We start from the raw sequence: 18,114 nt of genomic DNA, 5'->3' as shown, positions 1-18,114 counted from the left end.
AACCCCAATTTCATATAATCTTTATTGTATAAACGAGGTGTGGAAAATTTTCCTTTACACTTCTTCCGTATTAATGCAGACCATTCAACAGTTGATTCTTGCGTAGTTTCCTCTATTGTCGATATATTTTGTTCATCACAAACGTCACCTTCAGCTTTTCTTTTATTAATTAGAAACTTATCCATTTTACAGGTAATTCAACACCAATTTGATAAATAAAACTCTCCGAATTTATCGTAAAGCTTTAACAGTAACTAAACATAAAATAAAAGCACCAGCTCTTCACGTTGCAGTTAGAATAAACATCAATAATAACATTTGTATATAAGTGGTGCGATTTATTTTTATTGGTCGGACGATAATAAAAACCGAGCAACTACTACGTGATAAAACCACAGGGATGAATTCAGCTGCATTTATTCTCCATTATTTATCGAAATATATTGATATGAAGTATTCTTAAAGGTTAAAAATAATTAAAAGATAGTTTGTATATATAATTTTGACGGCGCTAACTAAAAGTCGTACCGGTACTTTGCAAAATGGATTTCTCTGTGGAAATTTTCAGCGATTATTCTGTTTTATGTTCGCACGACATACCTTCACACTGCAGCCGACACACTAACGTGTTGCCACACACGGCTTGGAAAGCTCTGTGCTAGACAGCATGTCTGGTATCATATGCAACAAAAATGGCATGGTTCAAGCTTTGCGATTGATTTTTTTTTTTCCAGAAAATAAATTACATAATTTTCATGCTTTTTTATTATTCATTTGCTTTTCTTTGAGATAAATGTTTTTAACTAATAAAAGCATTATTCTTTGCAGTCATATTAAACTGGAAAATTATTTCTAAAAAATGCACTTTTAAAAATTACTATACATATTTTGAAAATCTTATAAGCACGTTCCAGGCACATATTAACTGTACTAGTAAAACAAGTATGGAAATCTGAATTTGTTTATATATCACATATAATTATGTATTTTGCGTTGAAAATGCAAACACTTTGTGTCATTTTCATTGTGGGATAAATATGTGATGGCCTACTGGCATGTGTGACTAGCATTTAGAAGAAGATTGCAGCTATGTGAGGATTGCAGATTTACAGCTAAGTAGCAAGCAACTATATCGATACATCAGACATTAGATATGCCATCATGAGGAGTACAGTGGTCAGCTGATAAATTAGCAAGTTGTAGATGAATGTATATGGTCAGTGGTATTTTATGTACCTTCAAGTTATTGTGCTAGGCCGTGTGTATTGTGACTGTGCAGATTAATATTTAATAAAACTCAATGTGATTTTCATTCAGACAGGTTGTAAATCTATGGTACATTAGTACCTTTATTTTATTTTTATTTTTTTTTTGCATTTATTTTTTACATTGCCTTTGAAACCTTGCTTTATAAGCAAGATTTCAAGGCTATGTAACCCATCCATGCAAGGTTGTAAATCTATAATATGTTAGTACTGTGAGTGGACTGAATTTTTGTTCTGTTTTGTATTAATTTTATATATTTTTTTATTTTTGCAAAGTTTGGATGCTCAGTTCTAGAGACCAAAGATGGATCTTTTTTGAGCCACTTCAGGCCTCTATCTAATAAGCAAACATCCACATCTACTGCAGGATTTAAGCCCACAGCCTCTTAGTTGGAGAGCAAATACATTACACGCTTAGTCAGCCAGGGGCTGATAGCAAATTGCGAGAGTTTCCCAAATTAAGCCTTGTCTTATTTTTATGTGGTTATACCATTGTAGTCAAGTATACAGAGTATGAGTTCACTACTTATTCAGTACAGTTAGCGTTTTCATTGCAAAAGAAGTTTGATGTTTAATTATTTGGAAATATTTACTATTCTTGGTATTCATAAAAAAGAATATGTTCTGTTTTAAGTGTTTAAATGCATGAATGCTTAAGTGTCTATTTATTGTGTCAATTTATAGATTAAAATTCATAATTTTAAATAGTATATAACTGTATTTTAAATTTAAACTAAGTTTTCAGTTCATTATGCTCATATCTTTATATGCTTATATAGCTTGATATGCTCTTTCATTGGCAGGTTGCTCTCACAGTTTATTATGAACAATATGATCTATCGATATCATTGCAGCATTGTCTGAGGCTAGACCTCACAACAAAAATAAGGAAATAACTTTAGATTTCATAGATTCCACAATATGAACTTTTTAACTTAAATAATTCGGATGTTATTTTCTCTTTAGGATATTTCATAAGTAGGATAGAAGAAGAAATTCTTTGGGAAGCAAAACAACTTGGTGCACATTCTCCACATGTATTGCTGAATACTTTAATGTATTTTAATACGAAATATTTCTTGTTGAAAGCCATTGAGGAGCACACACATCTCTCATTTTCTCATATCACAAAACACTGGCGTAAAACTACTACTATTCCCAAAGGAAATTCAACAGCACGAAATGTGGTATTAAGGTATTTTCCACCTTTTAACAAAGGTGAGTTGTGCACATTTTATTTGATTTTTATTTGATTTTGACTGAAACTTTGCTCTTTACAGCTCACTCTTACACCAACATACTGTTGTAGGCTGTTTAAGTAGTATATGAAATCCTGCATGCTAATTTTATCATTAAAATATAACTTGTGATAATCAATTTTATAAATTTTTGCAATTGATAGTACATACAGTAAAACCCCTTTTTTACACTTTTCAGGGGACTGATGGAAAAAAGTGTAAATAGCAGTAAATAGAATGATATTGCCAGGAAATGTAAAAAAAAACATTAAAAAAGGCTAAAAGATGACTTACTGCTAGTATGTGAGTCTACATACTCGATTATAAAATTTAATGACTGAAAATAAATGAATTTTCAATTACTTACATTTATCTATTTAAAAAAAATCTTTAATTTTTTTTTTTTTTTTTTACATAGAGCCAGATTGCTTTGCATTGAGTTCAATGCTTGACCTGTTTTTTACTATCGTGTTCAGAGTGGACACGGAGAGTCCAAGATCCTTTCCTAAATGCACACATGTTCCGGCATGCCAATCTACACGTCGCAGAATTGCCATCTTTTCTTCTACCGAAATACATTTTCTGTCTTTTTTCTCCATGTTACTAACATGGATAATCCACCACCGCAACTTGAAAGCAACTTTCACATGCTGAATTACGTAGTAGAAATTCTGCAATATCAATTCGTACTGTGATTGAAAAATCACCGTGTTGGCGGAAACGAAACTACAGCCGAAATCAATGCCATCTAGGAACAGACATGTGCCTGTTTCTGCAGAAATCAATTCGAAAATCAGTATTGCCACCCGAGAAAAAAACACAAATCATGGGAAATAACGTCCACATCAAGTTGTTAATGGCAGGAAAACAATATATCGTAAGAATAGGGCCTTAAGACGGGACCAACGGAAAATGACGTAAATGGCAGGAAAACATAAATTGCAGGAACGTAAAAACGGGGTTTTACTGTATGTTGTCACGTGCTTGCAGATTTAAGTGTTCTTTTCATGTTTATTTCTTTATGCTGTATTGATAACTATGAAACCTTGCTGAAAATTCTGCAAATAAATAATAATTTAACGTAAGCATCATCCATATTTAATCTTTGTTCTTAATGTTTCTTATATTTATACTATTCTTGATAGTTCCCCTCTTGAAAAATTTAATTTCATATTTGTATAAATTGTGTAATTAGCTATTATAACTTGCATTATTTGAGACACTGAGCTCCTTGAATTTGAGCATAAATTTAATTAAATTTAATATATATAAATCAGAACAACAACAAAAAAATATGTATAGATATTATATACAGTGGAATCTCAGTTTTTGAACATAATTCTTTCTAAAGGCTGTTCGGAAACCAATTTGTTTGAAAACTGAAACCATTTTCCCATAAGAATTAATGTAAAATGGATTAATCTGTTCCCGAACCCCAGACGATTGCTTATTTAAACCTTTATAACAGTACTTCATGCATAAAATCGTATACAAAAACAATGAAAATGCATAAAATCTTACACAAAAAGAATAAACGCAATAAATAAATAAAATATAGACAAAAATTTGATCACTTCTTTATTTTTGAATACTGTACAGATCGTTGATATCGCCATAGCAAGATCAGAGACATGAACGTCATTTTCATTATTTTTTTTTTTTGCTTCTATCGTTGTTCTAACAACTTTTCTTTTCGCTTTGCTGCTATCAATATCCTTCTTCAGCCACATGGTGGCTTATTTAATAATAATTTATAAAAAAATAACACAAAGAAAATCAAGAAAAAGCACTGCAAATTCGAGCAAGTATCTGTACTGAGCGGAGCCTACGATGTAACTGACAGTCTATCGCCATAATCTCAGCCCGCGGAGCACGTGGTTGCCAGTTTGCTTGTTCAGAAAATATGTTCGGGAACCGATTTGTTCGAGATGAGAGTCATTCGACAACCGCGGTTCCACTGTGTGTGTATATATATATATATATATACGTACTAGTGGGCTACGCCCCCCTGGCGCCTATGGCTCCCAACTCCCTGTGTTCCGGACTGGTTGGCTGGTTCTCCTTGAATTCTGATGACTCAAATTTTGAAGACTCCAAAGGGGGGGGGTTCTATGCCTACGGCATCCTGGTTATAATGGGAGCTACCTTCATGACATCACCTCAAAGACCAGAATAAAAACCTGACATAGATTTGCTCCCATCAGTGCATAGCCCATGACAATTAGACCAATTAATGTCCTTTTCTTTGAAATAACAATCAATAACAGTAAACATATCCTCATCTCTTGTGCACTCTGACAGAGGATGAAAAAGCAAAAGGTTTTCTTCAACTTCACTGCCTTTCAGATACCTTGCATTAACAAGCAAAACAGCAAAATGAGCAACATTTGTGCTTTCATCAACTTAAATAGCAAAGAATTTACTATTTTTTAATTCTACCTATTACTGTATGCCAACATCGTCAGACATATCCTGAATTCTTCGAGATATTGTATTGTTTGAAAGAGGGATAATGTTCATTTTCCTCACACCGAGCGTACACACAATGGCATCTTTTACTCAAGGAGAAATCAAATTCTCACCTATAGTATGATTCTTACCACATCTAGCAATACAATAGGAGGCTTCAAACGTATTTTCATTATCTTTGTTATTTAATTTTGACGTTAGAACACAGAATTATAAGTAAATAATTATTTATTATTGAACTGAATTATTTATTTCCTCATAAGGAAATCATTGCTGTAAAAGAGTTACATAATAATAACCAGATTATCATAAAAGCAGACAAAGGGAATGCAACCGTGGTGATGGACACAACAGAATATGAAAACAAATGCACACACTTTTACAAGATCAGTCAACATAAAAAATTATGGATCGCAATCCCACCAAAACAGAAAAGAATAAGGTGCATAAATTACTGAAAAAAAAGTCACTTCCTGGCCCAAAGAAACAGTAAACAAATTCAAGCACTTCACGTTAAAACACCCAGGATATATGGAGTACCAAAATTTCACAAACAAGGTACACCCTTATGTCCTATTGTAGATAGTATAAATAGTCCCATATACAAACTGGCTAGACATTTACAATTCTCCCTCCTTTGTCAAAAATTCTGCCCACTTAAAAAGTATTTTAGAACACCATACCTTGAAAAGCTCAGACTTAATGGTGAGCTGTGATATCACCTCACTATTCACAAATGTACCACTAATTGAAACCCTTAATATCTGCTGAAGGCACACTTTCCCCCTGATATGTTTGAACTATTTAAATTCACAATACATACAGGATATTTCACATGGAAAGGGAAAATATACAAACAATTAGATGGGACAGCTATGGTCTCCCCCCCCCCCCCCCCCCAGCCAACTTCTACATAGAACACCTGGAAAAACTAGCTATCAATACAACCACTCTCAAACCAACACTTTGGCTACGCTATGTTGACGATGTGCTCGCTATTTGGCCACATAGCCCAGGCACATTGGATACATTCTTAGCGCATTTGAATAGCCAACATCAAAAAATCCACTTTACAATGGAACTGGAAGCTAATAACTGTCTGTCCTTCCTAGATACACTAATCACACGTCTTCCAGATGGTTCCTTATCATTCTCAGTTTTTAGAAAACCCACACATTCAGGGAGATATTTACACAAACAATCACACCATCACCCTTCTCAACAGTATGGTATCTTAAAAACGCTAACTCACAGAGCGAGAGCAATCTGTTCCAATGACAATGCTCTTGCTGCTAAAGTGGCTCACTCACGCCACACCTTCTTGGCCAATGGCTATAATCCCCATAAGATAAACTAACAAAATACTAAATGTTCCTAAGAAACCCCTCCCACTATCTACAACAAAACAGTCACCATCCTATACATTAAAGGCACATCGGAAAAGATATCTAGAATTCTCAATAAACATCAACTATGCACTGTATTCAGACTGTGTGTCAGATTAACAACTCTCATCCGTTCACCCAAGGACAGTATCCCTCCTTTATCACATCCAGGAGTCCACAAAGTACCCTGCTCGTGTGATGAAGCCTACTAAGGTCAAACAGGAAGAACTGTGGACATGCGCATCAGTGAACATAAAAGATACATCCAGCACTATCACTATGGCCTAGCAGACCATGCTTTGGATACCCCTGCACACAGGATCAACTGGAAGAAAACAAAAGTACTGCACAGAAGCTTTTACAAGTCAGAGAGAGATTGTTCTTAGAAGCAACAGAAGCCATAAAACATACTCCGAATCTCAACAAATATGGCTGTATAAATTTGCCTGAGATGGAGACAGTCATCTTAAGACCTAACTAGTATCTGCTTTCTCTCTGTTTTTTTTTATAGATAGAGGGCATCTAATTAGGACTTTAGTCTTTGTGTTATTGCTAAAATTTTGTTAAACTAGTCCCTTTGTTGCACCATGTTGTTATATTGCGTAATGTGACAAACTGTGTTTTTGTGCTCTGAACATGCTGGTTATAAAACCAGCAAAATATCAGCAATACGTCAATAAATAATTATTTATAATTCTGTGTCTTATAATATATACCATCAAAATTAAACTTCATCAAAATTTCCTATTTTGCTATTTCATCTTATGTGGAAAGGGCCTCTGCACCCCTACCACTTTCTTCTTGCAGTGATTTCACTCCAGAATGTTACTATGATTGTGCCTAATAACGCATCTCATGCTGCATCAGCTGTCGCGCAGAATAATCAGAGCCGCGTTCAGGACTTAGGCAGAGGGGTCCTGTTCGAGAAGTATATTACAGTCTCCATCAAAAGTCAATGATACTGTGAATGAGCAAGACAGAATGTATAAGATTAATCTTAGAAAGGAATTTTACATAGGCACATGGAATGTCTGGGGTTTACAGATGGGTACTCTTGAGATTGTCTGTAAAGAGATGGATAGGTATAAAATTGACATCTTGGGAATTACAGAGACCAGATGGAATGGAGAAGGTCACTTCAAAAGACAGGATGGTAAGCTAATTATTTACTCAGGTGGTGACTCAAAACATCATGGGGTAGCTGTGATACTGAAGACAGCTCAGGCAAGAAGCCTTCTTGGTTATATCTCCATTAGACTTAAGGCTCAGCCTACCAATGTATCAATTGTGGTAGTTTATGCACCCCACACAGATAGGCCTGAAAAAGAGAGTGAAGAATTCTATGAAAACTTACAAATTGTTTTGGACTGCCTACCAAGGAGAGACATACTGAACATCTTAGGAGACTTAAATGCAAAAGTGGGAAAGAGTATGAGAGTCAGGCCAGAGTGTGGCATGTTTGGTCTGGGTGAACGTTACACCCATGGTGAAAGACTGTTGGAATTTACTCGTGCTAACAGATTAGTTATTACCAATACCTGCTTCCAGAAACATCCATGACGGACCTATACTTGGACATCTAACATTGATAGATCAAGGCACTAGATTGATTACATCCTGGCTCTCCAGTGGTGGAAGACAAGCATCTCTGATGTGCATACTTGTCCTGGAACAGATTGTGGTACAGACCATCAGCTGGTAAGAGCCAAAGTAAGACTAAGACTCTGAAAACTTCCAGGTCAGGCACATTCCACTAGATTGGATGTTAGAGTAATTCCTAGTGGATTCACAGAAGAAACATCAACTTGGCTGGATGATTTTTTGGAGACCAATGAGGAAATCTCACCAGAAATGCTTTGGGAAGAAGTCAAGATGATAATACAGGATACAGCGAAGACGTATCTTGGCCCAATAAGAAAACCAAGAGACCCATGGATATCAGATTCAACTTGGGAACTAATCAAAAGAATGCGGTTGGAAAAACAAAGAGACACAGGGACCGAAGAATACAAGAGATTACATAGAGAAATCAGAAGAGCCATCAAGCAGGACAAGGAAAAGTTCTATACTAATAAATGTGAAGAAATAGAGTTCCAGATGAGAAGGCATAATTATAAAAGGATGTTTTATTTGGTTTGTGACTTAAAGCACAAGTTTAAGCCTAAATTGAATGTCATCAAAGACAGGAATGGATCATTACTAATAGAAGAGTTGGAAATCAAAAACAGATGGAAAGAATACTGTGAGGAACTGTACAGCAGAGTGGATAAAGAAAATATGGAGTCCTCCCACCAAGAAAATTTTGATTTGGAACCTCCTCCACTTAGGCATGAAGTTGAAAGAGCAGTTAAGCAGCTCAACAGCAATAAGGCCCCAGGTGCAGATGAAATCCCAGCAGAGTTAATTAAGGCCACAGGGGATGGAAGGATAAGAGTGTTTCATAGGTTTTCATACCACTACACAAGAAAGGTGATAAAAAGGCATGCAAGCAAAATTTTATTAAAGATCGTGCTAAATAGGATTGAGGCAAAATGCCCGAGGAACAAACAGATTTTAGGAAAGGTAGGGGCACCAGAGATCAGATCCTTTGCCTTAGACAGATCATAGAAAAATGTAAAGAATTCAGACTCCCTCTGGTAATGTGTTTCTTAGACTACTCTAAAGCTTTTGACTGTGTTGAGCATGTGAAACTGTGGGAAGTAATGAAAAGAATGGGTTTTCCTCAACACACTATCAGGTTGATAGCCAACTTGTATAAGGAGCAAGAAGCCACAGTAAGAACAGGTGTTGGATTGACTGATTGGCTTCAAGTTGGAAAATGAGTTAGACAAGGATGTTTACTTTCTCCTCACTTGTTTAGTATATATGCACAGGACATCATTTGTGAAGCATTGGATGAGCTCAGGACAGGAATTACGATAGGAGGTAGATTGATCAGTAATCTGAGGTACGCTGATGATACAGTACTCCTTTGTAATGACATGGAAGAATTAGGACTAATTTGGACAGAAGTTAAGATCAGTAATAACAGAGGACTTCAACTCAATTCTAGCAAGACAAAGATCATGGTTCTCAAAGGAAAAACAAACAGAGAAGCTCTTGAGAAACAAGTGTATCTTAATGGAGAAAGAATTGAGGAAGTCAGCAAGTCTGAGTACCTGGGATCCATTATTAATGTGAAGAATTGCTGTTCAGAAGATGTCAAAAAAAGGTTAGGAATGACTAAAACAACAGTCAGAGACCTGTCTAAAATCTGGAAGGATGGGTCTATCTCCATCGGAACAAAGTTGAGGATTTTAGATACAGTTGTTTTTCCAACAGCGACTTATGGATGCGAGACAAGAAACGGATATCTGCTTTTGAGATGTGGTGTTACAGAAGGCTGTTGATATCATATGCTGAAATGGATACAAATGAATGGGTATTAGAAAAGATTAGTAGAACTTTAAGGCTCCTTAAGGATATTGACAGAAGAAAGTTAAAATATTTTGGACACATAGAAAGGATGGAAGGAGGACTTCTCAGAACAGTAATAGAAGGTAAAGTTCTTGGAAAAAGAGGCAGGGGTAGACCATCAATGAGATGGATGGATGGCGTGTGTGGAGTGGCTGATCTTCAGAGAGTTGAGGCTGTTAGAAAAGCAAACGACAGGACTACATGGCGAGGCCTGGTGTGGAACATCATCGAGCATCGGAGTGACCATATGGCAGGCAGCTGTAGATGCCCAGTGAATATAGAGAGAGAAATTAAACAACATGTACAACGAACACATAAGCCTTTCTATACGTTTTTCGTTAGCTGATGTTAGCAATGTTTCGCTAGGAGGTGAAAAAAACTGCATTCCTTGTTTGTATAGCTGGCATGTTTTGTTTGTAAATGCCGTTGTAATTGTAAGAGTGTGTAGTTGGGAAAGCAGAGATAGTAGTACAAGAAATGAACATAAACTGGTGTTGTGTCCCATTTTACGATTATTATCCTATCTAGTGAAATTATGTTTATCTATGCACGAGATATCACCCAAAAATACAAATATTTAAGTTATTTCTCCCCTTAGTGTCCCTAATATTTATATTATGCTGCGCCTTTTGGGACATTTAGTTTGAGATATTAAATACAAAAACAAGGAGCAATTACTAAAATATGTCTGAACGTGAAACAATATTGCAGTCGTGACACTTTATCTCGTTTTTTTAACACATTATATTCCCGCATGATTAGGTTCGTACGTTTTTCAAGTGGTGCATTGGGCAGCAATTTCAGACAACTGTTTTATCAATGAACAAAGGTTTATTAAACTCATTAGCATGGTACAATTCAATTTCTAATATAATTCAATTCAATACTAAGAAAATATTTACAAAATAACATTAGCTTATCACAAGTAATTTGGCTATGATCCTATATGGGTATTGCGATCATGCCGCCATGACAAATTCAACACATCCAATCATATGTATAATTCTAGATCTAATTAACACCTTAGTTAACCCTATATTACTCGGAATATATGCTGTAGCACATGGACATATGTAATCAATTCACTCTATTTAACTATCCAAAACTATGTAGATTAAATTATCCTTTCACTGTACTAACACATAACTTTGACATTTAAAACTTTCCTATAAGTTACAATACACATGCATAAATTTCAGGACACATAATTACCTATAATAAATTTCCTCATTCTCTTCAACAGTTCAGTAATAGAATAATGATTACAATTACAGACGATTTTCAGTTAACATGAGATTTTTACAGTACCTTTTTCTCTTGAGTTTTCTATATTGGCCTCTACCTTTTTCCGATTATTCTTTCCTGGTATGATCTCTCTAATAATCTGTCACTCCTAAGTTCTTTTGGCAATAAACTGTGCTTACGCGATCTTAACCTTTCGTACTTGAATTAAGGGCACTTTTAGAATCATCTATACAATGGCTGTGAAACTCACCACGTGGACACAGACTTCTTTTACAGATTTCCTGTTTTCGTAGTTGTCACTGGATTATGAAACACATAGATAATACCTTTTTTCCTTTAGCTAAATGGCATTCCTTGTTTTTAGTCATAGGAAATATGGAATCGAAATCCCGCTCACTATTGTTTCCTTGTTGTGATGACTGAGATTAACTCCAATCCAGCCACTCAGGAAAACCACGTGAAACCTATACGAAAAAGCTCATGAAGAAACTCTCCGGGAAAAAGCCCGCTGGGGGGGGGGGGGGTTCTAACCCTTTTATACATTGACTCCTAACGTCACCTTCTTTAATTTCTTTTCTCCGCCCCTTACTTGATTCGACTTCACCGACCAATAGGGTTTTTCTGCCTTTGGTCGGTGAGCCAGTGACGATGTCTCGTATCCAGGAATTGACCCTGAGCGATAGTCTGTTGTTTTTCTTTTGCTAGCCTCTAATTTAACCCCTCTCCAAAATTTTTCTATGAATTTACTTAATATTTTAATCTCTAGCCTCTCACATACAATTTCTTATGACTAATCCTTTTCTGTTTTACTTAGCTAAATTTTTTTTTTATATCATATCACAACACTAATATATTCCTTCTTTTATTAGTTAGTTCAACAAACACCTTTTGTTTTGTTGTATATTTTACTTGGATGCAAGAATATTTTTCTTTCTTTTAAATAATTCATCTATTAGCTTTTATACAGGGATTTAATTTTATTTTCTCTTCATGTTACACCATGATAGCTGGGAATTCTACATTCTTAAGGTATCAGGGTGTAACACTGGGTTGTATATTGGCCGAAGAATTTTTAATAATAAAAACAAGTTTTGCCAACTGGGCTGTTTGGTGTTTTTATTATTAAAAATTCTTCGGCCAATATACAATCCAGTTTATGTTCATTTCTTGTATTCAATTGATGTTCGAAACGATTATAGAATTACTAAGAGATTAGTACTGTTTGAATTAAAAGAAACACACGTATTAACCACAGTGAAAATTATTTAATTGTAAATATTTCATCCTAAGTATCTTATTAAATAATTTTCATTGTGGTTAATACGCGTGTTTCTTTTAATTATGATCGCACCATAAGTTTCGTTATTTAAAAAAAAAAAAAAATAGTAGTGTTTGAGGAAGTTGAGATTTGAGTTTCTTGTTGAGGTTTTGCAGATTCTAGGCAGAAATTAACATCATTAAGGTACTGAGACTGTGTATATTTGTGAAATGGATCTAGAAGGTTCTGTGAAGTTTGCTTTTGACCACATAGGTCTGACATGTTCCCTATGCAATGTCTGGGATCAGGTTGCCATGCTGGTTATTTACAGAGTTTGACTTACCTGAAAACTTTATAATAAAGTAAATATTTATGATTTATTCAGTGAAAAAGAAAAATAATCTAACCTTTAAAAGGAAAACTAGAAACTGTATTCCAACTTTTTAAAAAAAAAAAATATATATATATATATATACCCAGGTAACCTTCGTATAATGCAGATGTTAGGTTCCATAGAAATGCCTTGTATAAATCATGTTATGTGAGACTTGGATCACATAGAAAAAGTAGAGTTAGGTTCCAACAAAAAATATTTTTATTTAATTCAGGAAATTCATGTAAGTTAAGCACACATATAAACTATGAAACATATACATAGAATAAACTTATAAAAATTGCAAATTGTATGTAAACTTCATTGCACATAATGCATAAATAATTTAGGCAAAAAAAAAAAGTGCATATTTTAATCGGCATCGCTGTCTTCAAAACTAACATTCCGTAGATGTTCTTTATTTACAAGTGTCCGGACATCGTCATCACTTGAAATGTCATGGATATAATTTGTATAATTCTCATTTCATACTTCGGCTGGTTTAGTTATCAAGAAGTCAGTAATAAGACCTTGCTTGTCACTATGCTGCAGTTTTTTTTTTATTAAGTTCATAATATGGAGCTAAACAAATATCCGCTTGTCTCATGAATTTTCCGGATCGCTCCATTCAGGGATCATTATCCGTAAAATAACTTCCTAACTTTCTTGCCAAGTCCAATCCTTCTGCTAATTTTTTTAAACTGAATTCTTTAATGATTCATCACGATTAGAATCTTCGGCAGAACTTTCCCCGCCATTTGGTTCTACGTCATCTATTAATTGTACCTCCTCATTTAAATCCCAATCAATTAATTCACTAATTTCGTTTTCAACCATATCGCAAAAGCCCTTAAGTGGCCATTACTATAAAAATAAATTTTCTACATAAAAATGCATTATATATTAATTATGTATTTAACTTACCAGAAAATAAAGTGCTCAGCTTGAGATTAACACACTTATGATTTTTAATGCACTTTCCTGGCAGAAAACGAAGACAATTTTCAACAATAAACACTTTATATGATAAACAATTAACATACACGCATGCTAAAGGGTATTTACTCTAATATAAATTCGCTACTTAACTACATGCACGACACGGGCTGATGCAAATTTACTGAAGATAAAATTCGATTTTTAAATTGCACAGTGAAAAATATATGAAAAGATAAAAGGTTACTACATTTGTAAACCATGTCATATCGAAATCGCATTGTATAAGTACTGCATTCAACAAGGGTTACTACAATTTGCGTTATAATCGTTAAAAAATCGCATTATATGAGGGTTACCTGTATATACCTTTGAAGAAAATGAATAAATGGAAAATCTTATCTACAGGACCACTGCTAACTAAAGCAATTAGTCAACTTTATAATTGGTTCCTTGATAGGGAAAGAATGTGCATGTGATGGGTTGTTGATTAGAATAAGCTCTTACCATTATATTTAAAAACGTTTGCAGGGGGGCGAATTAAGAAAACACAAATATTTTGGCATGTAGTCATGAAAATGAAACAATTTTTGTGTGTACGATAAGTTAAAGAATTAATTGAATTAATTTATATGTAAAAAGAAAACTTTTGTATTGAGATTAAAAACTTGAAGTGCTTAAAAAGAATATAATTCACACTTCAATTCCTTTCCTTATGAAGTATTTTACTTGCCTAATTGCAAAATCTATAACAGAAGAGGCAAATGTTCTTCAAGGCAAATCTTAACACTTCTACCAGACTGTCTAAAGTAGAATAAATTCAGGCAAAAAGGAACCTTTATACATTCCAGGATGTGCAAGAGAGTGAAATTGATCCTTGTGAAAACAGATTACAGTTGCTACCTGGAAACCACACATCCAGATAGCATCCTGCATCCATTCTGTTAAGGATAATAAACATCCTCTTGCATATCCTGGAATATATAGTTCTTATGCTTGCAACTTAGCTTGGACATACTGATAGATCTGGTAACACCTGCCTCATTGAAGAACATAAAAACCACATCTGCAATCTTGTATAGAAAGTCAGGACTGGCAGACATTGATCTCAATAATATTTCTTCATCCAGGATTAAATGAAAGACAATTGTGCTGCATTCAAAGAATGGATTCATCCTGTTGGACTTCTGATATACATATTGTAATGACAAAGGAATAATTTCTCCATATTCATTACAGTGCATCACAGTATAAACAGTACCAGAAAAATAAATAAATAATAATAATTATTTAAATTAAGGGGATATTTAATCGCACATTATTTCAAAGAGGTTTTTTTTTGGCTCTTTATTTCATTAATTTATCTGTGCACCTTTTTGACAACTCTTACTGTAAAGTATTAAAGCTATTATCACTATAATCTTGGTATTATTTGGTCTACCTACTCACTGATGAGACCTCAATAAAGGTTGAAACCGGTCTGGGTAGTGACCTATCTCCCTTAATGTAAAACAACATACATCTCCTAGGGGATGAGTTTTACATTAGGGCAAATACTAAGAATAGTGATCCTAGCTTTATCCACCTTTACAACGAGTTTCTCAGTATTGTACCACCCAGGTATTTGCTCATGCTTGGACTCGCCGAACTTTTATAGTTTGCTATATTCAGCATGAAACTCTTTTATTTCTATCTTAGAGTATTTTCTTATTCGGCTTTGAAATAATGTGGGATTAAATATCCCCTTAATTTAAATAATTTTAACATTGCCAAAATGAAGCCTTTTGGCTCTTTATTTCATTAAATAATAATAATAATTTATTTATTGAACTTACTAATATTTCTAATCAGCATCTTCAGAGCACAAATTACAACTATGGTAAACTATATAGTACTGTTTAGAGAAGAGATTATTATTCTCCATTTGTTATGAGATTATCTCTATTAAGATATTTTTTTATTCTGAGTGTTTAGTATTATTTACACAAGGGTTCAATTCCGATTGGTGCAATGACTTTTAACTGTTTCTTTTGGAATCCAAAAAATATACATGTTTATTAAGACTAAAACAATATATACACTTCAGATAAAATTATATAAGTACAAAATACTGGATCCAAGGCCTTCTAAAATAAATCTACACTTTAGAGATTTTCTTATCCAAAATCATCCATTCTCTGACTCATTCTATTACTGGATTGTTTAACATATACTTAATCGCATCTTCCAGACTAAACACCTTGTTTTCACAACTTGTTTAGTAGTCATTTTCTTTTTAGGGCCTTTTCCGAAAATATAAACATTTTCTTTTCCATAAGGTCCTTTCTTATCACCCTTATGTAGTATACAATATCATTCCTCACTGAAGTATAAATACTCTTACCTCTTGCAGTTCAATTTGATGCACAATTTACTAATTTTTTTACCGGAGGGAAAAAAGGTTCTACTACTACTACTACTTTATTCTGATGAAAATTCTGATGACAGATGAAACTTTCCACTCAGTGTTTCCTCGAACATTCAGTTAGAACAATGACTGCAGTATCTTTTATTTACTAAATACTTGTTGACAGTCTCAGCTCCTCCAGTTTAAAGACTCACAGGTGTACGATTCCTTTTCAGAATCTTGTATTAATTTTCTCCCCACTGTCATGTAAAAACTTAAAACTTTCTAACAACAAATTTTCTCCAGTCTGCATTCTTAAACTTCCATTACTTCTCTCTTATGTTTTTCTCATTACTTTGATAAATTTTTTAAATGCTTTAAATTTCATTTTGACAAAATAACATCTCAAGTGCCGACAATATGTGTTATAAATCCAAACCTAATAATGTACTAACAATAAACAATTTGTAAAAATGTTCATAATTTTAAATTATGATTATTTTTACAGTACCCAGTTTATTGTAGAAACAAGTCAAATTGTAGCTAAAATGTGGAATAATGTCCACTATGGGGGGAGGGAGCAAGCAGATAAAAACAAAATTATTTCAGAGAGGTCACATTAAATGTGGTCTTAAATTGACTATCTCTCAGATCACAGCAAATGCAGAACTGTTGATGTTTCGGCTGTTTCATAGCTGATGTTGATACCAAAAATAGCCTCTCTCTCCCAAAGCAACTTTTGTTCAGCACAGTTATCTTTCATTTAATCCTGCATGAAGAAATATTATTGAGATCAATTTCTGCCAGTCCTGACTTTCCATACAAGATTGCAGATGTGGTTTTTATGTTCTTCAATGAAGTAGGTGTTAACAGATCTATCAGTATGTCCAAGCTATGTTGCAAGCACAAGAACTATATACTCCAGGATATGCAAGAGGATGTTTAACAGAATGGATGCAGGATGCTATCTGGATGCGTGGTTTCCAGGTAGCAACTGTAATCTGTTTTCACAAGGATCAATTTCACTCTCTTGCACATCCTGGAATGTATAAAGGTTCCTTTTTGCCTGAATTTATTCTACTTTAGATAAACTGGTAGAAGTGCTAAGATTTGCCTTGAAGAATATAAAAAGTATATCTGTGATTATTTGTGTTGCAAGTCGGTTAGTGGTTGTTGGATAAACAACCACTAACTGACTTGCAGTACCATGGTCTGACTTGCAGTACAGACCATGCTTTGGATAGTTCTTCACCCAAGATTAAATGGAAAAAGACAGCTGTGCTGAGTAGAAGTCACTATATATCCGTGAGACTATTTTTGGGATCAGAATTGGTATCAGCCATGAAGTGTTTCATAGTTAAAACAACAAAGTATGGTTGCATTGATCTGGGAGACAGTCATTCTAAGACCACATTTAACCTGACTCATCTGTATTAGCTTCATGTTTATCCATCCCCTAGATTTTGCCTTGTCGTGATGACAGTAGAAACAATATAAATTGTTTCTACAACAATCTGATTGAGGACTGTATGCTTTATCAATTATAATTTGTGCTCTAAATATAAGTACTTATGCTAATCAGCAACCCATCACATGCACATTCTTTCCCTATCAAGTCACCAATTATAAAGTTTATATAAAAAGTATAGAAAGTTTATAAGTATAAAATCCAGTAATGTATTTAATAAGTTGAATAAATTACTGTTTTCTTTTTGTGTTGTTTACCATGGAACACTCTTATGAACAACCACTAACAGCCAGGTCTATCTATATGTTTAACACTAGAGTAAGTTACAGGCAATGTAGCTTTCTTTAATCATTTAGCAATGTAACAGCTTCAGTAGAAACTGTCATGAGTACTGTGGTATTGTGTTACCACAAATATTTACTTTTATTCTTCTAGTGATTAATGTAACACATCTTTAGAAGAATAAAAGCAAACATTTGTGGTAACACAATACCTGTTAGTATGCTACTCACGATATGTTATGCTTATTACTCGCATGATTTATTACTTGACACCTTCTGGATTCCAAAGGCTCATCATTTTTTATGCTAGAATATATTAAGCCAGAAGTAATCCATCATCTATACTATGCTGCC

The 18,114-nt window shown here is 34.2% G+C and overlaps 1 protein-coding gene across 2 annotated transcripts in view; it reads left to right on the top strand.

The window, feature by feature from the left end:
- The window catches only part of LOC150100777 (zinc finger MYM-type protein 4-like), a 521,809-nt gene that overhangs the window by 481,124 nt on the left and 22,571 nt on the right, over positions 1-18,114 (top strand). For both annotated transcript variants that reach the window (XM_090402210.1, XM_090402209.1), the window contains exon 19: positions 2,232-2,483. In XM_090402210.1, coding sequence (XP_090258336.1) covers positions 2,232-2,483 — 252 coding nt within the window. The remainder of the gene's footprint in view (positions 1-2,231; positions 2,484-18,114) is intronic.

Source organism: Typopeltis vanoorti, chromosome 12 (genome assembly GCF_054136105.1).
Source record: "Typopeltis vanoorti isolate ZY-2024b chromosome 12, IOZ_Tvanoo_1.0, whole genome shotgun sequence".
NCBI lineage: Eukaryota > Metazoa > Arthropoda > Arachnida > Uropygi > Thelyphonidae > Typopeltis > Typopeltis vanoorti.
The sequence above is the reverse complement of the archived record's forward strand: the minus strand, read 5'-3'. Positions and strand labels throughout refer to the sequence as shown.